This window comes from Thamnophis elegans, chromosome 2 (genome assembly GCF_009769535.1).
Source record: "Thamnophis elegans isolate rThaEle1 chromosome 2, rThaEle1.pri, whole genome shotgun sequence".
In the NCBI taxonomy this organism is placed as follows: Eukaryota; Metazoa; Chordata; class Lepidosauria; order Squamata; family Colubridae; genus Thamnophis; species Thamnophis elegans.
The window spans coordinates 115201440-115222616 of NC_045542.1; the positions used below are offsets into that span (position 1 = coordinate 115201440).

General features: G+C 40.0%; 1 protein-coding gene across 1 annotated transcript in view; it reads left to right on the forward strand.

The window, feature by feature from the left end:
* Positions 1-11063: 11063 nt before the first annotated feature.
* The window catches only part of FLNB (filamin B), a 93935-nt gene continuing 83821 nt past the window's right edge, over positions 11064-21177 (forward strand). Inside the window, 1 exon segment of the mRNA XM_032211243.1 lies at positions 11064-11744. Coding sequence (XP_032067134.1) covers positions 11297-11744 — 448 coding nt within the window. The 5' untranslated portion in view covers positions 11064-11296.

The following is a 21177-nucleotide window of genomic DNA, read 5'->3' on the forward strand; positions in this document are numbered from 1 at the left end:
AAACTTCCACAGTATTCATAAGGCATGCTAAACAAAAATGCTTCATTAAATGTCATTTATGCATTGCCATTTTATCTGTTTAGCTGTGAAGCGTCTTAAACTATGCTAGGTTTACTGAGTCATCAGGCCTCAAATCAGCCATCAATATGAGTTTGTGAAAACTGAAATTTCATGGTAATGCCAGTTTCCAAAAGGACAAATGAAGGCCTTTTAAGGGTTGGACTGTATGGCAAACCTAATACTTTGATGAATGAGCTACCGGTATAAACATAATGGGATAAGACAATGATAAGTGTGATTGTTTAGCACAGGGTGTCATCCTCGGCCAGATGCATCATGTGCTGGCCACGCCCACTCATTTTAGTGAAGGGGATAAATGGCGATACATCACATGATGCAAGTTTAACATATATTTGGGGATACTGTACTGTAATATTATAGCTAATGTAATCTGGTTAATATGTAGCATAACTGCTTTGGACCGAACAAAATGTGCTACTTGCCTGTAGCTTACATAATTGACAAGTTTCAGGATTCACATGACTAAACTATGGTTTGTTGAACCAACCACATTAACTGGATTAACATAATAAGCTAAGCTACTTTATCTGCATGTTAGATGATCCAATTATCTCGTATTCCTTCACCCCACCTTGAGCCATGGGATTTCAGCAGCTGCTTGAACAGAATTTTATTCCTTGCTCCTGAAGCATGGAGACACAAACATCAAATCATTCATTAAAATTGGCCTAATTGCTGTCAGCAGGGCCATGTGTCAGTTAACAGCAGAAAAGATTCCCATGTAAGTTGCCAGCCTTAAAGTGCTAACTGTAGTGTATCCTTGCCCTCCTACATTGTATTTGATTTAGAACACTTGTCTGAGAAATACATCCTGATATTTCACTGTTGATAATTATTATTATTATTATTTTTTTACTTCTCCGTTTCCCAGGTTCTGTCTTCACAAGCAGGGAAAGGCCTCTGTGATTTATGCAGCCAGGAGCAGTGTGCCAAATGTCTTTTATATGAGTCCAACAAGGGAATTCAACCTGGTTACCTGAAGGATTACTTTCCCACTTGAAAAACCTCTTTGCTGAAACAGGATTGTGAGACTTGCCACTTTCTGTTAGATATGAACACACACACAGAACTATCATTACTTTGATCTAGGGCCTCAGATAATCTTATAGCATCAATCTATAAGTATGGTGTTTTTTAAAACTGTTTGCTATCTTTCCTTGGCTTGGCCTGTGCTTTGCAGTGAGTCACATTTTCTTTACTGTGCTGAAGGCCACAATTGTGTGGGTAATTCATCCCAGTGAACCACAGAGAAACAAACCACATAATGGCCATTTTCTAAATATGCTTCCCTTACACTACTATGCTTTGGTTTTCTTAGAAACTGAAGTAGCCCATCCATGAGCTAAACTGGAAGATTGCTTAGGGTGCCTGTTGAGAGCCGTATTTTGAAGAGAAAAATCAAACTTTAAAATGTCCAAGAGTTTTGGAGGATAATTACATGACTTGCCTAGACTTCCACTTCTTTGTAACTGGTCTAGGATCACCACCCCTTGGGATTACAGTACATTTCCCTTAATTTCCAGCCATGAGAACAACTCTCCTATATTTATCAGCAATCTGTCTAATATTATAGGATGATGGGTAAACCAGGTTACTGCTCATTCTAAGCCCTCCTAGGACTGGAATCTGTTCACCTGGGGATAGGGTGAGTCAGATAAATGGGTGCCATTGTTGCAAATATACTCAGAATATAGTTGAATAAATTCCATGCATTCTCCATATGAACCAACAGTTAATGACGTGTGGATTTTAAAAAGTGACTGGTTTGCATCACTTGTGAGAAAGAATCGCTGGTTGTGAATTGATAGATTAAGCTGCACAAGCTTTATTGCACTGAAAAGATCCCTCCTCAAAGTTCCTCTAGATCAGTGTTTCTCAACCTTGGCAACTTGAAGACGTCCGGACTTCAACGAATGCTGGCTGGAGAATTCTGGGAGTTGAAGTCCGGATGTCTTCAAGTTGCCAAGGTTGAGAAACACTGCTCTAGATGTCTAAAGGAAAACTGGAGTTCCTTATTTTATCGTTGTTTTTGTGTCGGGGTTTGAAAGATTACAGGACAAAATAAATCAAATCATTTGATGTGTTTTACTTAAATATGCACAGTCCAAGCAGAATTATTTACATTGTTAGGAAGCTGCAGTTGCAATGCTAAAAGATTTTTAAACCCAATGATCTCTGTAATTCAAAATGCCCACGCACTGAGCGATTCATTTAGCTGCTTGCATTTGCTACACTAAATCATAAGGGCAGAGGGAAGTTTCAAGCAGAAATATACAATAGAGGAAGCTGAACCTCTTTTTAACCACTAAGTGCCAGCCTCAAATGCCTTGTTGACTAAGCCATGGTTTAACAATTAAATAATTTAACAATAAAATGCTTTGGGCGGAGTCTTGAAAACCCCTTCTAGCTGATTTGCTCATATTGGTATGGCTGTGTTCCCTTCAGGTTGCTTCATAGAAATATTGAAATTAGAATGGCAGTGATAAGAAAAATGGTGCACCTTTGGGAATAATTAGTTCTTTAACTTATTAAATAGATAAAGGATTGGGCAGTAAATAATATGGCCTTCAATATATACCATGCTTTATTCTTTATCCATACATTTCCTACATGCTATAATTCCCCCAAAATGAAAATGGTATAAGCTTGTGTAACACACCAATAGTTAACTCACAGGTATAGAACTGTAATGCTTAAATAATAATAAAAGTATGTTAAAGCAATATAACATTTGGATTCTGCATCTGTTGTCATGTATTTTATTATGTTTTATTGAAACATACCAAGGGGCATGTGTTTGTACAAGTCTTATATATCTGAACACCTATACATATTTTAATTGAACTATTAATTTCCCAAGACATCTGATTGCAATCCTTCCTTCCTTCCTTCCTTCCTTCCTTCCTTCCTTCCTTCCTTCCTTCCTTCCTTCCTTCCTTCCTTCCTTTTCTATTGTAGCTTACTCAACAAGCTATGATTAAACTATCATGGGTTAACACAATGCCATAATGTGGCTTGTTTGATTTTTTCTTGGTTCCAAACATTATAGTTTCTAAATTATGCGCTATGGCTTAACATATCACATGACTTACTCAACAACCATAATTAAACAAATCAGTTTAGCCTAACATGTGGACCTAGCCTGTGCTATAAACAGCTGTGTGAAATGCACAAGGAGGTTGCATTTGTTTGGCCAGGATTGTTCTAAGATACAGTGGATTGATTCTAAGTCTCATAAAGATTTGCAGCTACAATGTTAGCATTTAATAGTAATCTTGAGTCCTTTATCTCCACAGATTGTGGGAAAATTGTAGAATGTAAGACTGAAAGAATTAAAAAAAGATAGAAAGCATGCCTCAGATCAAGTCATCTGCAGTACTGACATTGAGACACAGTCAGAAATGTATAATCACAAAACTGTTACAATAAAAATAGTTACTATGGAGCAACCCCAGGCTGCCTTAGTCAGCCTGTCATATGCTTTTTCCTCACTAGTATCAGTGAATGCCAGCAATGCTTGCCTCTCCCACACCCTTCTTCCGTTGGAAGCAAAGCTGAAAAGCCACTCCTTAATGAAATAATGAGAACAAAATTGCCTGTTCCTCTGTTATACGAAAAGGGGGGGCGGAATCATTGCAGAATTCCTACTGTAGCATTTTGAATCTGAGGATGGCAATTGTGAATTCTGGAGACAATATTGGGATTTTTTAATTTTTATTTTGGCCTGGAGAGGGATTAACTCCAAATAAAAAAAAAACCTCCTCCTGTTTGAACCTCAGAAATGTCTAAAAGATGTTCGCTTGCTTGAAGTCTTCATTCTGTACTCTATAATTCCAGCTCTATGAAGAGTTGAAGCTCAAGCTTGCAGGAATTGTGTTCTTGGAGGCTATTAAAGCAAACGAAAGTACTACTGTACACACAGAGATGTGATTTGTCTCGCTCTCTCTCTCCTGCTCCATTTCAGGGATCTAAAATTGCCATCTCTGGAAAGCTGCCTATTTCTGAACATTTAGTGTTACCCTACATGTAGGAAGGATGAATTTGAACAATTGGTACATGAAGTTGTAACAGTGGAGATAACAACCTCCTGCCTGGTTGTGTATTAAACCTGTTCAGCATTTCCACAGTTTAACACAGCTCTTATCTGGCCAGAGTTCATTCTGTTGTTCCAGCATTATGGGCATTAAAATTAGTTGCTTTAATTTTACTTACTTCTTAATGTAAAGAGCAATTGCCCTTTTCCAAAAGTTTATTCCCTCCCCCCCTAATATATAGTTTAGGCAATTTTCAAAATATCTACTAGTGGTATGGTTTTTAGGCTTTGTGAATCTTGTGTCAGTATAATGAATACAACCTAACAATGTGGGAGGTCTCCTTCAGACTTAAGGTTTTATAAATAAATGCCAACAAACCAGTAAAATGTCTACTTGCCAATAATGTACATTGTTCTTAATAGCAACTTCGACAGTCAATAGCACTCTACATTTTCATGAAGAAATATTTTATCATTGTTATCGGTTTGTGGGTGGGATGTATTCAGTAATTTAATAAAACTTCTCCTACTAATTAGTTCAAGGAAGAAATGAGAAAACCATAGTGGAAGAAAAACGTCCTCTAGACAGACATCTAATTGTGCAATGTGCAAAGTTTGAGAAAGAAACTATCTTACTCAGTATTTGCTATAGAAGTCGAACAAAAAAGGAACAGGATATGATATACTGCTGAAATACACATGCATGTAATCTACACACATGCACAAACATATGCTTTTACAATATACAGCCAAAGTCTTTCTCTGAGGGCTAGCTCTCTTGCAATAATACACAGCCCTTTAAAAATTTGCCAGCAAATCTGGGCATGATTCCAAAGCATGTTTTATTTGAGTATATGTTCATTGTCAATAAGCTTTCATATATTGTGGTTATGAGCACATATGAAAGGTGTTTCAGGTTTGGGGATGAAATCCTGCCTACCGTTATGTCTTATGGCTGGGAATTCCTAGCTCCCCTTCCCACCCGCCAAGATTGGCCAGCCTGAAAGCAATTGTAAATTGTTTCATGGCTGCATTGTGTGTAAGGTATTCATGGGAGGTCCAACACATTTTCCTAAAGCAAAGGGGCGAAGGAGTTGCCACCTACATAGCTGTAAGTCTCACTTTGATCTGCAATGATATATCCAGTGGGGAAATGACCCTTGATTGACTTAAATACATACCTAGCTCTGAAATTGGTTGTATACAATGCACACTCACTAGCCGTGGCAAAAACATGAGCTTGTTTGGAAGAATGAGATATAAATATATCTGAAACAGAAGGGTACAAACCAGACATTTGGCGTGTCTGCCTGCTACTTGGTTATTATTTTGAAGCACTTTTCTAAGGGACTCTGCATAACCTCATTTTATAAGCACCAGACTGGAAATCTCAAAACTGTGATGTCTAGTCCTGGTTTAGGCATGAACCTCATTGGGTGATCTTGGTCACTTCTTTTGGCCCTTGTAAGTAGGCAATGGCAAACAGCTTCTGGAAAAAATGAACACTGATAAATGGAATTCATCATTCCATGTCAAAAGATTTTTCAAACTAATGGTTAAACATTCATACTGAAACCAAGGCTCTGATTTTAGAAGGTGCTAATTTGTTTTCCATTCCACAAGCTACGGTAATTATTCCAAGATCAGTTTCTTAATTTGAGGGAAACTATATGGAATATCTTAATGGATATATATGATAATGCACATTCTTCTGACTTTCACAAGGATCCATGTTCTTTTGGGACTTCATGACATCTTTCAAGAAGAAGATCTCTCCCTCCCTCCCTTCCTCCCTCCCTCCCTCCCTCTCTCTCTCTCTGGCAATTCTGGCAATTTCTACACACTCTGAAAAAATACACTTGTCTATAAAATAGTTCATTAATCTTCATTTATAAATGAGAAACAGATTCTGAAATATAGTAAATTTGTCCGGTGTTTCCCAATAAGATAATGACTGAGGATCAATTAAGGCACCACAGAGCCATTGGTAACATGACCTCCATAGAGACTTTCGCCAAAGTACCTTTGGCTAATGTACCTTTTCCTATTTATTTGTTTATTTTAAAACTCTTAAGCTAGAAGTGAAAGACCACTTTGGCTAAGAATAAGCTCAGTAGAGGAAAGGATGTGTTTTTTTTTTTTGGTAAGGCAGTGACAAAAAGGGTTGGGAAACTGCAACGAGCAAAAGTCCAGAATGCTGAAATTCCATCCAAAAGATAGAGGCCCAGTGATGAATTTTTCAGCTTGGTTTAACTTAGCAAGCTGCATCATCAGGATAATTAACTGATTTTTCTCCACAAATCCTATCCAAAGGAAAAACATACATATATATGCATAATGTGAAAAATATGAAAGATTAAAAAATGACACAAAGCAGCTTTAAATCCAAATTGATATGACAGTGTTTACAGATCATACAAAGGCAAAATATAATTTGTTTGCTTTTAATTAAACATCTCATGGGGTGACTTCAGTCATTATAGTTCATAAACCATGGTTTATAACTATGTTGATTATAGGCTAGTACCTAACCATTTTGGATTATTTTCTAACTTCTAATCCAGTGGTGGGTTTCTTTATTTTTACTGCTGGTTCACTCATGCACACACGCAGAAGCGTCCGGGTGGGTGGAGCGCTACTACCACCGCTACTACCAGTTTGCCCGATCTGGGGCGAACTGGCAACAACCCACCTCTGTTATAGTGATAGTTGATTCCTGGCAATTGCCTGGACTAATCCCTGCAGTGTTTTGGCAAAATTTTCAGAAGTGGTTTACCCTTGCCTCCTTCTTAGGGCTGAGAGAAAGAGAGTGGCCAAGGGCACACAGCTGGCTTTATGCCAAGCCAGGACTAGGACTCAAGGTCTTCATCATGGTTGCCTATGGATGAGTTAGTAAATAAAGGATAAAATCAAAAATAGTTGCCATGACTTACCAATTTCAGCTATTCCAGAACTGAAGCAGTATCTGCTGAGACACATTTCCTTTAAGGTATTTTAAACCCCACTAAACATATTATTAAATAAATATATTTGCATTTGTTTACTAGTTTCATTTCTTATACCAATATTAATATTTCATAATGTCAATAATTAACAGCAAATATTCCCCTTGGCATCAATGTTTTTCTCCATAGGAAGAACAACTGGAAAGGAAGTATGGAAGGGATGCTAACAACCATGAGCTTCAGCTGGCAAATAGCTGTCTAGATATTTTTCACAGATGTCTCACTTATCCAACAAATAAGCTAGCATTGTAATAAACTTTTCATATTTAAAAAGGCTATTTTGTTCACCAAACCTGAAAAAAGCACAGCAGAAATACAGTTTAAATATAGTCACTGACAAAGAGAGGGCCACCAGATTTGGGATGCAAAAATCTGGATGAATATTACAAGACAGGAAAGAGTTTGCTCTATCTTCTCCTTGTCATATCTCTACAGCCAAATCTTTTCCAGATCTTTGCAGCCCAGGTCTGCTAGCCCTCACTACATCTAACAAGGTGTTTATTCTGGGCATAGTAACATCAAGATTCAGAAAACAAATGTTTTGTAAGGTATTATGAAATACAGTGTATACTGGCATCACTTCCAACTACTCTTATTGAAGTACTGTATAAATAACTTAGGAAAGACTGTCCATGACCTACTGTAAATCTATTCCTTCTTTCCCAAGAATAGTTTCTGTTGACCTTGTGAGTAATTATATGAAAGTTTTGCTTACTGCTGAATGGATAAGTATAATTATAGAAGGCCTCTTTTGCAAACCTACTGCTTTCTCTGTTTCATTTCATTTCTTTTTAAAAATCACATTTTGCTATTTTGATTCTATGTCCCATGATGCTCGTAGATGTTTATTTGGAATAATAAAGAAGCACAGAAACCCAAAATCGTACTGGCAATAGCCAATCCTCATTTCTCTAGCTACAAAGATGCCTTCTGAAAATAAACTCAATCCTTAAAAGAAGGTGGCTCTTCCTGCAGCCTGAAACACAGTGTAGCTCCCGTTGCTTAACCCCACAATTCTTCATCTCCAAAGCATCTTAGATTTGGCATCAACTCAAAGGGCACCTCGCAGACTTTGCTCTTTCCGCATTTTAGGGATTGGCTAGGAAATGCAAAATCCTTTTCTAACCAGCCTGTTGACAGGAAAAGGAATAATCCAAGTATGACATAGTCCCTTAAATCTCAAGGTCAGGCTTCCAAGATCATACCAGAAAAACACCTCAGACAGTGGCTGCTGGAATCTATTTCCCTTTCCCTCATTTTAATACAAAGGACTCAACATTACATTAGAGTGGAAAGACAGCAGTCTGTTGGTTGCAAACGCCATTTGATCACACAATCTGTTGTGTGCATCTGGCTTGGGCATAGGCCAGCTACACTGCAGACAATTCTTAAGGAAACTGCCTTGGGAAAAATAGAGCAAGGGACTACTAACTCAGCATCATAAAGGAAACTTGGAAAGAATGAGAATTTGAGGGCAAGATTCAGTAGACTCTAGTCATTCTCATCTGTAGACTCAAATGGAAAGCAATCTTGCTCAAAGACAAGACTAAGGAGTAGAATTAAGTAGCTTAACAGGCCCGAATATCTTAGCCAATTCAGCAGAAAAAGCATATTCCTATTTAATATAAAAAAGGGACCACAGACTGGCTGTGTCATGGAAAGTTAAATTTAAGAGGAACCAGAATCTACCAATTAGCTGAAACCAGCACATTTTGGGGCTCTCCCATGGATGATTATTAGACTCACTCTAAGAACAGGTAGAATTCATGAATATACAGGTCCCATTTAAAAAAAAATCAATTTAGCAACATTTACATTGGCTTCTACATTGGTCACAGTGACTACAGTAATCACTAAAATCAAGACTAGACAATCATCATGCAAAACAAATTGTGTAATAAAAGGAACTACGGTAGATAAAATATACAAGTTCAGAAAAGTGTTTTCCTAGCAGACCACTTCAGCTTTGAAAAAACTTCCAGACAGAAGTACGCCCAAACCAAAACAGTATTTTCTTTTTGATGATACATTAAAACACTTTCAACTGTTCCATAATTTAATCTTTCATATTTTCAGCAAGATTAGTTTTTGCTCTATATTTTCTTTCGCCAATAAATAGGTTGTGTTAACCCAATGGATTTGCTTTTTAAAAGCAGGAATGCCATTTAAAATAGCATAAAAGATATACTATTATCATTGTGACAACTTTTAAGAATGAAAAATGTTTAATTATTCCTCATATGCCTGTTTTATTGTCTAGTATACTATGTATTTTCAAAATCTATAAAACGATAGCTACCTCAATCTGCTGAAAATATGTCATGTCTTCCTTGTATTATGCTGGTCTTGTACTGGGAATTTTGTCCATCTACAATTTTGACCTGCCATGTAAATATTTTTGATCACCCTGTGAATTTTCTCACTAGCATTACAAAAAGCAAAGAATCTGTACTAGTCAGGGGAAAAAAAACCATATCAAGATACTAATTTTAAAGACTTTTTTAAAAAAAGGTAAATAAAATAGCAAGCTTTTGAGAATCCCTGAGCTCTTCTTACAAGGTAAGATTGTATTAAATAAATGCATTTTTCCTAACGAAGAGAAGCATGTTGAAAGCTTTTTGTGACCTCTGAGTTAGAATATCATTTCTATACTAGAACTGAACAGGCTTTATGCTTGAGTGATCTACTATGCTTTTTATTAGAAACAAAAGCACCATCCAGCAGAATCTGGCATGCAACTACTGTATTTTCTTTCTGTTGTTGTTTAGCTTGGAGAAACAATAGAAAAAGAAAACCTCAAGCACCAAATCAGAAGCAGCATTTCTGGCCTGCAGATTTAATAACTGGTACAGGATGGGAGATCTCAACAAATGACACCCCCTCCCTTACCCCTAGAATAAACTGCCTCTGGTAAAAGCTTCTTCTACTGTATTCTGAGAACTTGCTATCTTTAGATTGATTCACAAATCAATACTCTTTTATGACACTTGTAAAAATCAAAATATATTTCATGAAATAAAGATATGTAACCACTCGTCATATATCCCATAATTCCTCCAGGTAAAACATACCTGGGCTGTTTCTCCAAGCTAAACAACCAGATGTTCCTTAAAAATATTCTATATTTCTTTGGAGTCTAAGAGTTGCGGGGCGGGGCGGGGGGGGGAGGGTTGTTTCCCAAATATGGGAGCTCTATAGTTTATAAAGGGACCCGATGGCTAAGATGCTGAGGTTGTTGATCAGAAAGGTGGGTAGTTTGATGGTTCAAATCCCTAGTGCCGCATAACGGAGTGAGCTCCCGTTACTTGTCCCAGCTTCTGCCAACCTAACAGTTCGAAAGCATGTAAAAATGCAAGTAGAAAAATAGGAACCACCTTAGTGTTCTGTGCGCCTTTGGCGTTTAGTCATGCTGGCCACATGACCACCAGGTATCTTCAGACAGCACTGGCTCTTTGGCTTTGAAACAGAAATGAGCACCGCCCCCTAGAGTCAGGAACGACTAGCACATAAATGCAAGAGGAACCTTTACCTATAGGAGTTTATACAGGCTAAACAGTTCACTAATAATTGGGTCGCAGAGGATTATAAATACCAATGCCTTTCCTTGTATTTAATCTCCCCAAAGGCGAAGAATGGTATTTCCTGCAGGACTACAGCTCCCATCAATCCTAACCTCTGCCGGCCTGGCTAATTTACATTCCCACAACCGGGCCGGGGGCGGGGGGGAGACTGTCACAAACATTTGTTTGCCTCTGGAGTAAACAACGCAGGAATTCCAACGCGTTGCCCCACGCTTAGTGCGGCGGCGCCTCTGAAGGGGCGCCGCCACGATTGTCCTCTTCGCAGGCCCCGCCCCTTCCTTGGCCGGGATCCAATCCGTTAATCGGAGAGGGGTATTTAAGGTCTCGCCAAAAAAGACGCCCTCGCTACTCCTTTTGTAAGGTCGGCACGTGGGTCTGGAGCGCCAGAGAGCGGCTCTCAGTTCGGCTGGCGTTGCTAAGCTGACGGCGGGGTTCTCTCCCCCTGCAGCTTCACCGCCTGCGCTTGGCAGGGGAGGGAGCGAGCAAGAGAGAGAGAGACACCGGCCTGGACTGGCGGGGTTGGTTGGTTGGTTGGTTGGTTGGTCGGTCTGCCCGCTCGTTACAGCCCAGACAAGAGAAGGCGGGGCGGCCACGGCATGAGCACGCAGGCGCGGGGCCAGGCGGTTCGCAGTGACTGCAGCGGCGGCGGAGGTGGGAGCGGTATCGGTGAGCACAGTCAGGGCCCGCACCCCCGGTGGCAGGAGCACCCGTATCCTAAGGGCCGTAGCGACCTCGAGGCGGACTCCGCGAACATGCCCGCGACGGAGAAGGACTTGGCGGACGACGCGCCCTGGAAGCGGATCCAGCAAAACACCTTCACCCGTTGGTGCAACGAGCACCTCCGCTGCGTGAACAAGCGCATCGGCAACCTGCAGTTCGACCTGAGCGATGGGCTGCGCCTCATCGCCCTGCTGGAGGTGCTCAGCCAGAAGCGCATGTACCGCAAGTACCACCAGAGACCCACTTTCCGACAGATGCAGCTGGAGAACGTCTCGGTGGCGCTCGAGTTCCTGGAGAAGGAGAACATCAAGCTGGTCTCCATCGGTGAGCTGGGCGCGCTCGCCGCGCTCTTCGGGGCTGGGCAAAGAGAGCTGGAGCCGGGACGGGACGGGCGGGGGTGGTGGTGGTGGTGAAGCCTTGCTTCCCAGGCGTGTGTGGCACTTGGCCAGAGGGAAGCAAGCGGCTTCCTTTCCTGCTTTAAGGTGTTTTACAGTCCAAGCTCACAGCAGACCTTCCAGAAACCCTAATTTTCCGCTGACTAGCTTGGCGTTGCCCGCCCGAGACAACCCTCCCCTCCTTCCTAATATTTGCAGCCGCGTTAAGAGAGCGGCTGGGTTGGATTGGCGTGAAAGCTCAGAAGACCCTCTGGGACTCTTTCAAAACTTGAGGGGACGAGGCGGTGTGGCTTGACTTTTGTCCCGCCAGCTGCCAAGCCTCTTCCCGGAGGTGTCGGTGTGCCTGCGGGAGCAGGAGGAACTGGGTGGGGCCGTAGGTTTGGGAAGCCAAGCCCGCCACTCGCGGGCGGATACCTGCCGGGTGCTTGTTCTATCCGCCAGCCTGGCTTTGAAGCGGCTCAATAAGGCGCCGCTGTGGGCGATAAGATAGCCAGGATATCGTTTTCTTTCTTAACAGTAACAAAGCCGCTCAAGCAAGAGTATACAAGGAGTTTCTAGCCGAGAAGGAAAGGCGCCTTAAGTTTAGGATATCCGCTCCTTTCTCTCTGCCCCCCCCCATCTCTTCCCCAAATCCGGCTTTGCCATTGCAGAGACTATTTCAGGCTAGCTCTAAGAGGGGTCAGAGCAGATCCTGAGGAAGGGCAGATGTGGCTTTAGCTTGGCAGACAGGATTTCCTGAGGTGCCTCCTTCCCAGCAGGTAGAGCCCTTTCCTTTGGGCTGCAGGATTTGGGGCTTCTGGGTTGAAAATGTAAAGGAGTTTGCAGTGTAAAAAGCCCAGTCTCAAAACTTCAGGGAGAGAAGCAGGCGTCAAATCCTCTTTGTATCAGTTCAAAAACAAAACAAAGTGTTGTAATGGTAATCTATTTATGATGTTTGTATTTCTCTGAGAAATGTTAAATGAACACACATGGTTTTTCCTTTCAACATCAGCACCCTGTGAGGTAGCTTGGTTAAGAGTGAGTTGTCCAAAATCACAAGTAAATTCTATAATTGGACAGGGATATATGTAGATGTAATTGGTCAAAATACCTCAACATGCTTATATTTTTTTACCCTGAAAAATATGCCTTAAAATCATGGTGTGTGGTGCAAATCTATTTGCAATATGGTACAGTGTTATTTTTTAGCCTGGGTTCTAAAGTGCCTATACCTGTATTTCTTTTAACTGAAAGCAAACACATCCTGTGTAATGCCAAACCCAAAAGTGGCTTGATTGGCTTTGCGTGATGTGAGGAGTTAGCCATTGGGGTTGATAAACTAAGTATAAGTGCTTAGTGTTTGTGTACCAGGACATGTCTTAAGAGAGGATGGTTAAATCAGAATGTGGGCTATTAATTTATGTGACTTCAGATTTAATGCTAACCATTTATAATTGGCTTTTTGGTATTTTTGAGTCAGTTTTCAGTTCCTGGCAACTATCTAAACAAATCCAGGAAGATTTCTTGGCAAGAGTTTTGAAAGTGGTTTGCTATTGCTGCCTTCCTGGGGTTGAGAGAAAATGGCTGGCCCAAAGTTACTCAACATGCTTTCTGCCTAAGGTGGAATTTATGATCTCCAGGTGTTTAGCCTCAGACCTTTAAACACTACACCAATTAATGCTCTTTAACATTAATTACAATTATCCTATTAGTTACCAAGATCTCCTAGTAGTTTACAATAAGATCTATTTTTCCATTTTCTATTTCAAAATATGCTACTTATCTGCGGTATTTAGGTGAACTTTGTCCCATTGTATCAGAGAGCTAGGCAGTTAATTCAATATGAAACTTCAAATATTAGGCCAAAGGTGAACAGACTTCAAGCTTATGGGACTGATTTAGTTTCTTTTCTAAATCCCTAAACTCCTCCAATTGGAGCCAAGTGGAAAATAAAGGTGCAGGAAGACACATGTAAAGAATTAAGGGAAAAGGTGCCTCTGAGCAGATGTTTATCTCAGGAATTTATGATGAGTACTGATATGTAGCTAGCAAATCTTTTCACCACACCAGTTTCTCTTGTAGAACATCCTAAAGGGGATATGGAGGTTTTAAACATTTCTGTTAGATAACCGAGAACTGGAAACTGACCTGTTTTGTTCACTGAGAATGGGTAGGAAATCTGTGATTCTACAGACACTGGAGTCCCACTGAGGATATTGACCATGGTAGCAAAGGCTGTGTTGTAATCAAGCAATGTTTGGAGGACATATGTACTCCATTCCTTGCTTTAAAATGTACCACCAGTTCATGATTGTCATTTTTGCCCCCCACCCACTATGAGGAATTGCCTAGTATAAGCATGTGACTCTCCTAGATCTGTATAAGGAAGAACTAGTCTTACAGTAACCCTGAATTTCAAGGTTAGACGAATCAGACGGCAGGCTTAATAATTCTTACGACATAAATGAAATGTATTTGGATTTCCTGTTTATCATAGCTATGTCTTTAATGATCTGGACTCAGGCTAAAGCAAAAGTAAAATTCTTGCAGACCCAATAAATCTGTAGCCGGGTATCTTTTCCACATGGCAACGCTAAAGTGCTGTTATCTTATGCAGGAATTGGCAGAAAACTGCTGGTTTAAAGAAAAGAAACTAAGAACCCTGGCAACCTCTACTCTGCCTCTACAATGAAGCTGAGCAGGGTTTCTGCCAGCACCAGAAGCAGAGGGAGGGGCAAGGCAGGGTAGGAGGAATGTCTCCTTGGGTGCCAGTAGCTGGTAGCAGAACATCTAAATGTTCTGCTCTCAATTCTGATTCCAGGGCGAGCTCATTCTTTTAAGATTGGAAAAATAATAGCAAAGAGCCATTCTTCCGTACTTCTGTCTCCTTTTCCTGCTACTCTTGGGTTCTTGACAAGGAGGGAGAGTAAAAGGGAAACTGAGGATTTTTTAAAAGTGTTTGGGGGACATTTGATATATTAGTCTAGGTGTGCTAAAGTAGACACATGTCATGAATGTCCTCTGCACTGAAAGGAGCCCTGGCAGCTATACCAAGACGGTGCACCTGAGGTACGGCCATCCGCTTACTTGCAGCTTAGGTGCTGCAAAGCTGGAGAATCTGGGAGGCATCCTTGATATATGTGCAAAGATCTTCTGGAAGAGTGCCAGACAACTTTTGGACATTCTTCCTGCAATTACAGTGGTTAAGGTGGTATGTGGGTGCCTGAGTCATAGGAGTCTACTGCTAGCATACCTGTGGTAAAGCTACTATGAGGTTATTGTGTGGGTACAGGATGACTGATGTGGGATGTGGTGGCTCGATAGAAGGTCGGCAGTTCAGTGGTTTGAATCCCTAGTATTGTGTGACGGAGTAAGCTCCCGTTACTTGTCCCAGCTTCTGTCAACCTAGCAGTTTGAAAACATGTAAAAATCCAAGAAGAAAAATAGGTACCACCTTTGGTGGAAGGTAACAGCGTTCTGTGCACCTGAGGCATTTAGTCATGCTGGCCACATGACCACGGAGACGTCTTCAGACAGCGCTGGCTCTTCGGCTTCGAAACGAAGCTGACTGATTTCCAAAGAACCCATCTCCTTTTCTCTCTCTGTTTCTGCCCCACCTCCCAATGTTGGAAAGAAGAGTGGGGAAAATGGCTTTTTGAGGAAGTAGCAGAGGCCTGACTTTTGCTGCTACTGAAAAGCTGAGTAGTAGCCTAGAAGTGATGAGTTTACAAGGAAAATAGGACTTGTCTGTGGGGAGCTCAGCCATACCCCTTTAACAATTGTTACCCTGTTTGATGAATTGAAGTTCTGTCTGAATTCAAGCTAAGGATATTAGTTGGTTCTCTTTTCAGTTGGGTCTCCAGGGTATAAAACTATGTTGTTTTGAGCAAAACGTGACCTTGAATTAGAGACCTGGAGCAGAACTTTAGAGATGCTGTGTCTGTATAAATAGACTTGAGGCTTCAAGGAGAAGTTATAGAAGAAGGAATGCTGGCTCTTTCTATATGTAACCCATATGTTTTGAAGCTGGGGAACTCTGCTGAGCTCAGATGGAGTCTCCTTGTAGAAACATACCTCTGACAGCTGCTATAAACTTGCTTTTCCAGAAATTACTTCACTCTCCTTTTTCAGTTTAAATATTAACAGTAGAATAACTTGTTACTTCAGTTGGCACTTTGCACAATAGGAGTCATGTGTACTCTTGCACTACTTATGCTGCTATAACTAGCAGAAACTTGACACAACTATTAAGGTAGAGGAGTGTCTTTCACTAAGTATTCAGCATCTTCTACGTTATACTGGGAGTGGCTGCTTAAGCCCTCATTAAAATTGGGATTATGATTACTGTAAAACTTGTGCATGTATGTCATATCTTGTTAGATAGTTAGAACTGAAGCTATAGAATATAGCTTCATTATATAGAACCAATGTATTGGATTTTAAAACCTGTGAAAACTATTACTAGGTAATCCTCTATTTAGGACTACAATTGAGCCCAGAATTTATGTTGCTAAGCGAGACCATTGTTCAGTGAATTGTGCCCCATTTTACAACTTTTTTTTGCTATAGTTAAGTGAATCACTGCAGTTGTTAAATTAGTTAACAAGGTTCTTAAGTGCATCTGGCTTCCCCATTGACTTTGCTTGTCAAAAGGTCGCAAAAGGTGATCACCCAAGACACTGCAATTGTCATAAATACAGGCCAGTTGCCAAGCATCTGAATTTTGTTCACACAACCATGGGGATGCTACAACGATTGTCAGTGTGAAAACTGACCATAGGTCACTTTTTTCAGGAACAGTCCCTAAATTAACTGTTGTAACTTGAGGACTTATCTGTATTGTGAAATGTTTAAAGGACGCTTACCTTAGGGCTTAAAATAAAAATAAAAATACTTTATTCTTTCAGTGCCATTTACTGGTGACTTGTAGCATGTGGTTAAAGGTTAGGAAATGGTATCAGAGTAGTTCCTTATCCACTTTATTGCAATCTCAGTTCTCAGGTGGGAAGTGGTCCTTTGAAGATTTCTTTTAAAAAAATCTGATGGCACTGGCTGCATGGTTCCTTGTCATTAGCCTCTCAGGAAGTAGCCTTGAATGCTTTTTTCTCTCTTCAATAATTGACTCCGTGTAGGAGAACAAGGAGAAATTAGATCCAGACAAGAGAGAAAGGGAGCCTGTTGATCAATAAGGAACTGAATTAGGGGACTGGATGGAAGTTTACTAACCTTGAAAAAGCAAGTTCCTGAATTCTCAACTGTCAGTAGGTTCGCAGATAGTTGCTGTGGCCAGGAGTGCATTTGCAGTTAACATCTAGTGAGTCAATTGTGGCCATTTCCAAACCGATCAAACTTGGCAACTGTTGTCCATGCCTTGGTTATATCCTGTTGATTGTTGCAACTTGCCACATTTAGGGAAAGTCCTTAAGTTGCAATCAGTATGAAATGTATAATGTAATTGATGCAAAGTAGAAGGAACATATGCGATGGCATTCATGACAAGTTGCAGTGTCATCAAAATGATGAGGTTTGTGCAGTGAGGTCATCACACAAATGTTACAATTACATGCTTATGTCACAATGTTTGAAAGTTGTGGAAAGTATGTGATGATGCCACATAGGTATCGTAATTTTCTCCCTGCAAATGCCCATATCTCTGGGGTGCCTGACCTTTCTTGGTAGAATATAAGATGCTAATGTTATCCTTCAAAGCCCTAAAGTGGCTTGGATCCTGGCTATTTGAGTTGCATCACTTCCATTAGCTTTTAATGCCGATTACTAGCTTTAGTTTGTACTGAAATTTGAAATAACCATTTTGTTAGCTTCCTTTCATACGTGCAAAGTAGAAAAGTGGAGTTCACAAATAACACAAATACTTCCCTTGGATCTTCATGACTATCTCTTCTTTCTCAAGTTCTATTTCCTTCTTTCCTGGGACAAAAGTAATGTATGATCTTGAGAACATATGATATAGCTTGAGCAATCATGTCTGTTTGGAGTTGAAGCACACTAAATTCAATGAAGCTGGTAAGCGTCTGTAGATTTACAGCCTAAGGCCAAGGAGAAAAACTTAAAACTATAAGTGCTGTAATAAGTATGCAGCTTTACCCCGTTTAGGTTATTTTACTAGTTTGCCATTGGACTATGTTCAAAACCATGTTTTGGCCCCAGTATTACTAGAATTCCTGAAGTATATGCAAAAAGTTAAATGCTTTATGTGTTATTATCAAGTGGGACATTTATCTAGAATTTGGCATTTCCCCTCTCTCTCTCTCTCTCTCTCTCTCTCTCTCTCTCTCTCTCTCTCTCTCTCTCACTCACTCACTCACACACACACACACACACACACACACACAGATTGCTCACTTATGTAGATGTGCATTTTAGACAATAAATTTTATTAGTATTGCCCTTGTGTAGGACTATTCATCTAAAATGCAATAGCTGGCTTCAAATTGAAAGAGGCTATTGTGTTTTTGTGTGTGTTGAAAAGTAAATAAAGTAATAATTAAGCACCTGTGTGTTTTGGCACTGCAAGCATAGTTAATGACTAGCTATCAAATTTAATAACTGATATTATGCTGAACTGTTTTTGTTCACTTGCGTGAAGTGAATAATTTATCAATTTATATTTTTCCTCCTGCTCACAACTGGATCCTGAATATAAGCTTAGTAGATATTATAGAACGGTTACATCTAAATGTAACACAGAATGAAGGACAATTGGGAGTCCTACTTTAAAGTCCAGGTTGTGATATGTCTTATTAACCATACATTGCCAGATTTATATATGGAAACTTTTCCTGCTGTAAACAGAGCTTTTTTGTGACCAATAAAATGATAGTTGTTAGATCGGCGGCTGGACTAAAATTTTGAAGTATCACTCATTCAAGAGAGACGCGTGCCTCCAATGAGTGAACAAGTTGCAGTGAAATGGAATAAACCATCCTTCTGTTATTCCCTTCTTAATTTATACTCTTAAAGTGGCTTGTAACACTCTCAGTATGAGGTGTTAATTGTAGATGTTACAAGTAGTCCCCAACTTATGGTTATTAGTTTAATGACTCTTCAAAGTTTAAGGCATGGAAAAAAGTGAATTGTGACCCTTGCAGTGTCCCTGCAGTCATGTGATCATAATTTGGATGCTTGGCAACCAGCATGTATTTACCACTGTTGCAGCATCCAGAGACTATGAGATTGCCATGTGCAAGCTCCCAAGGGGGACTTCCAACAAAACTGGATTAGCTTAACAATCATGACAGAAAAGGTTGTAAAATTAGATGCAATTCATTTAATGGTTGCATTGCTTAACAATAGCAATATGCTGGTCCCAATTATGGTTGTAAGTCAAGGATTACCTGTACATATTCCTGAGAGGGCCATATTTTTAGCTACTGTCTTGGTGACCAGTGTTTCCCTATGCTGTAATGTGTGGCAAAAGAAGCAATTCTTTGTCAACGAATACTATGACTCTTCACAAAAAAGAAAATGCATTATATCATGCAACTTATTAGCATGAGTCACTCTACCAGGATTATTGATAAGCATTGTTAAGGTACAAATCTTTTTATTTCCATTTCATTCTATACAATCACATGTTTACTGTGCAACCGAGGCATATAACATTGAGTAATAAACACAGCCCTCGCTTTTATAGAGAATGCCCCCTACAATACAAACCCAATATACCGCCTTAGCCCACCATACACCCTCTTTCATCCCCCTCCAACTTTCATTCTTCCTTCTCTCATACCCCTCTACACCTACTTCCCCTCCCCCTCTATCTAACCCTAACCCTATCACTCCCTCTCTTAATCCATTCCCTCCCTTCCTTCTCCTCCTCCTCTCTCTCACTCTCTCTACTCTCCTTCTTCTTTCATTCAGCTCCTCCCTTCGGTATCTCTTACTTTCCGATATATTCAGTTTGTTCTGTTTTGACACTAACATTAATAAAAACCACAGTATACAAGTGCAATCATGCTTTAAAATTTAACACATATTATATTTCCCCCCTCCCTCCCTCCCCCTAGATCCCCGCCTCCCTTCCCTCCCCCCGACTTCCCAGAGCCCATACATGGTATAACTTTTGACAATCACAGTCTAAAATATCTCTACATTGAACTCAGCTTCTTGCTGTTACCCAAATTTTTAACAATTTACGTTATTACTAATTTTAAGCATAAGCTATCTGGAATTTCCTAGTCCCGTATTTGCTTTGTATATAATCAATCCATTTTTTCCAGTCTCGTTTATACTTCTCATTTGAATGTTCTTTAAGATATGCTGAAATTTTCACCATTTCGGCTAAGTTTGTAACCTTTAAAGTCCATTCTTGAATTGTAGGCAGGTCTTTCTTCTTCCAGTATTGCGCCACCAAAAGTCTTGCTGCCGTTATTAAGTACAGAACCAAATTAATCTCTACTGCTACGAAGTCAGTACATATACCTAGTAAAAACAGTTTGGGAGTGAATTTTATCCTTTTTTTGAAGATATTTTGCAGGATCCACCAAATTTTTATCCAAATAAAAATTTGATAAGCATTGTTGATACGATTTTGATACAGGGAGATGTGGTAAACTCACTCCATGGTAATACTTTAGTAATCCATTCACGCAGCACTTGTGCTTTTATCAGTGCCTCAGCAGGATGTGTGCTAAGGTGTGTTAATTACCTTGCAATTAATTTATTATTCAAGCGACTTCCAGTCTTCATTTTGGTTTGAAGAATCAACCTGTATTTTAACTAGAGTTTTGGGTGGAGTTGTTTAACTGAAATATTTGATTTATGGGTTTCTTTATATGCAGTTTCCGTAGTAAGTAAAACTGGTATAGATTAAATCAAGAAGGTGGTTCACACCCTGTATTTATACATACTGAAATACCTAGGTAACAGTTCAGTTAGTTATTACAGTGTAGAATGATATCAGATATACGGCTTGTGGAAGGGAGGAAGGATAGAAACTGCCATATTTGGAATTTGATATATGTGTTTTGAGTCAACCTATAGGTAAGGGAGGAGAATAAATCCCCCACAGTGTGTGTAGGTGTGTGTGTGAGAGAGAGATCCTGAGTGCTGTCTCATCCCATTGCTGGGTTTTGACTGTGTGGATTTTCAAAATTGGTAACATTTCTCAACCTGAGGTGGGACATTCATGAAAACTGGAATGTTAAGAACTAAGCTTAACACATACACCTGGGAAATCTTGATTCTACTAGCCTTCTAATCTCACCCACTGCAGCTGCTAGTCTTCCAGACTCATTAGGTTAAATATGTTTATCCTATATCATAGGCCTATTTATCACCCATCTGGGACACTCACCTGGGACAGTCTTTAAGAAAGTCAGGATAAGATGTTAAGAAATGCATGGTCCCCTTGAAAGACACCA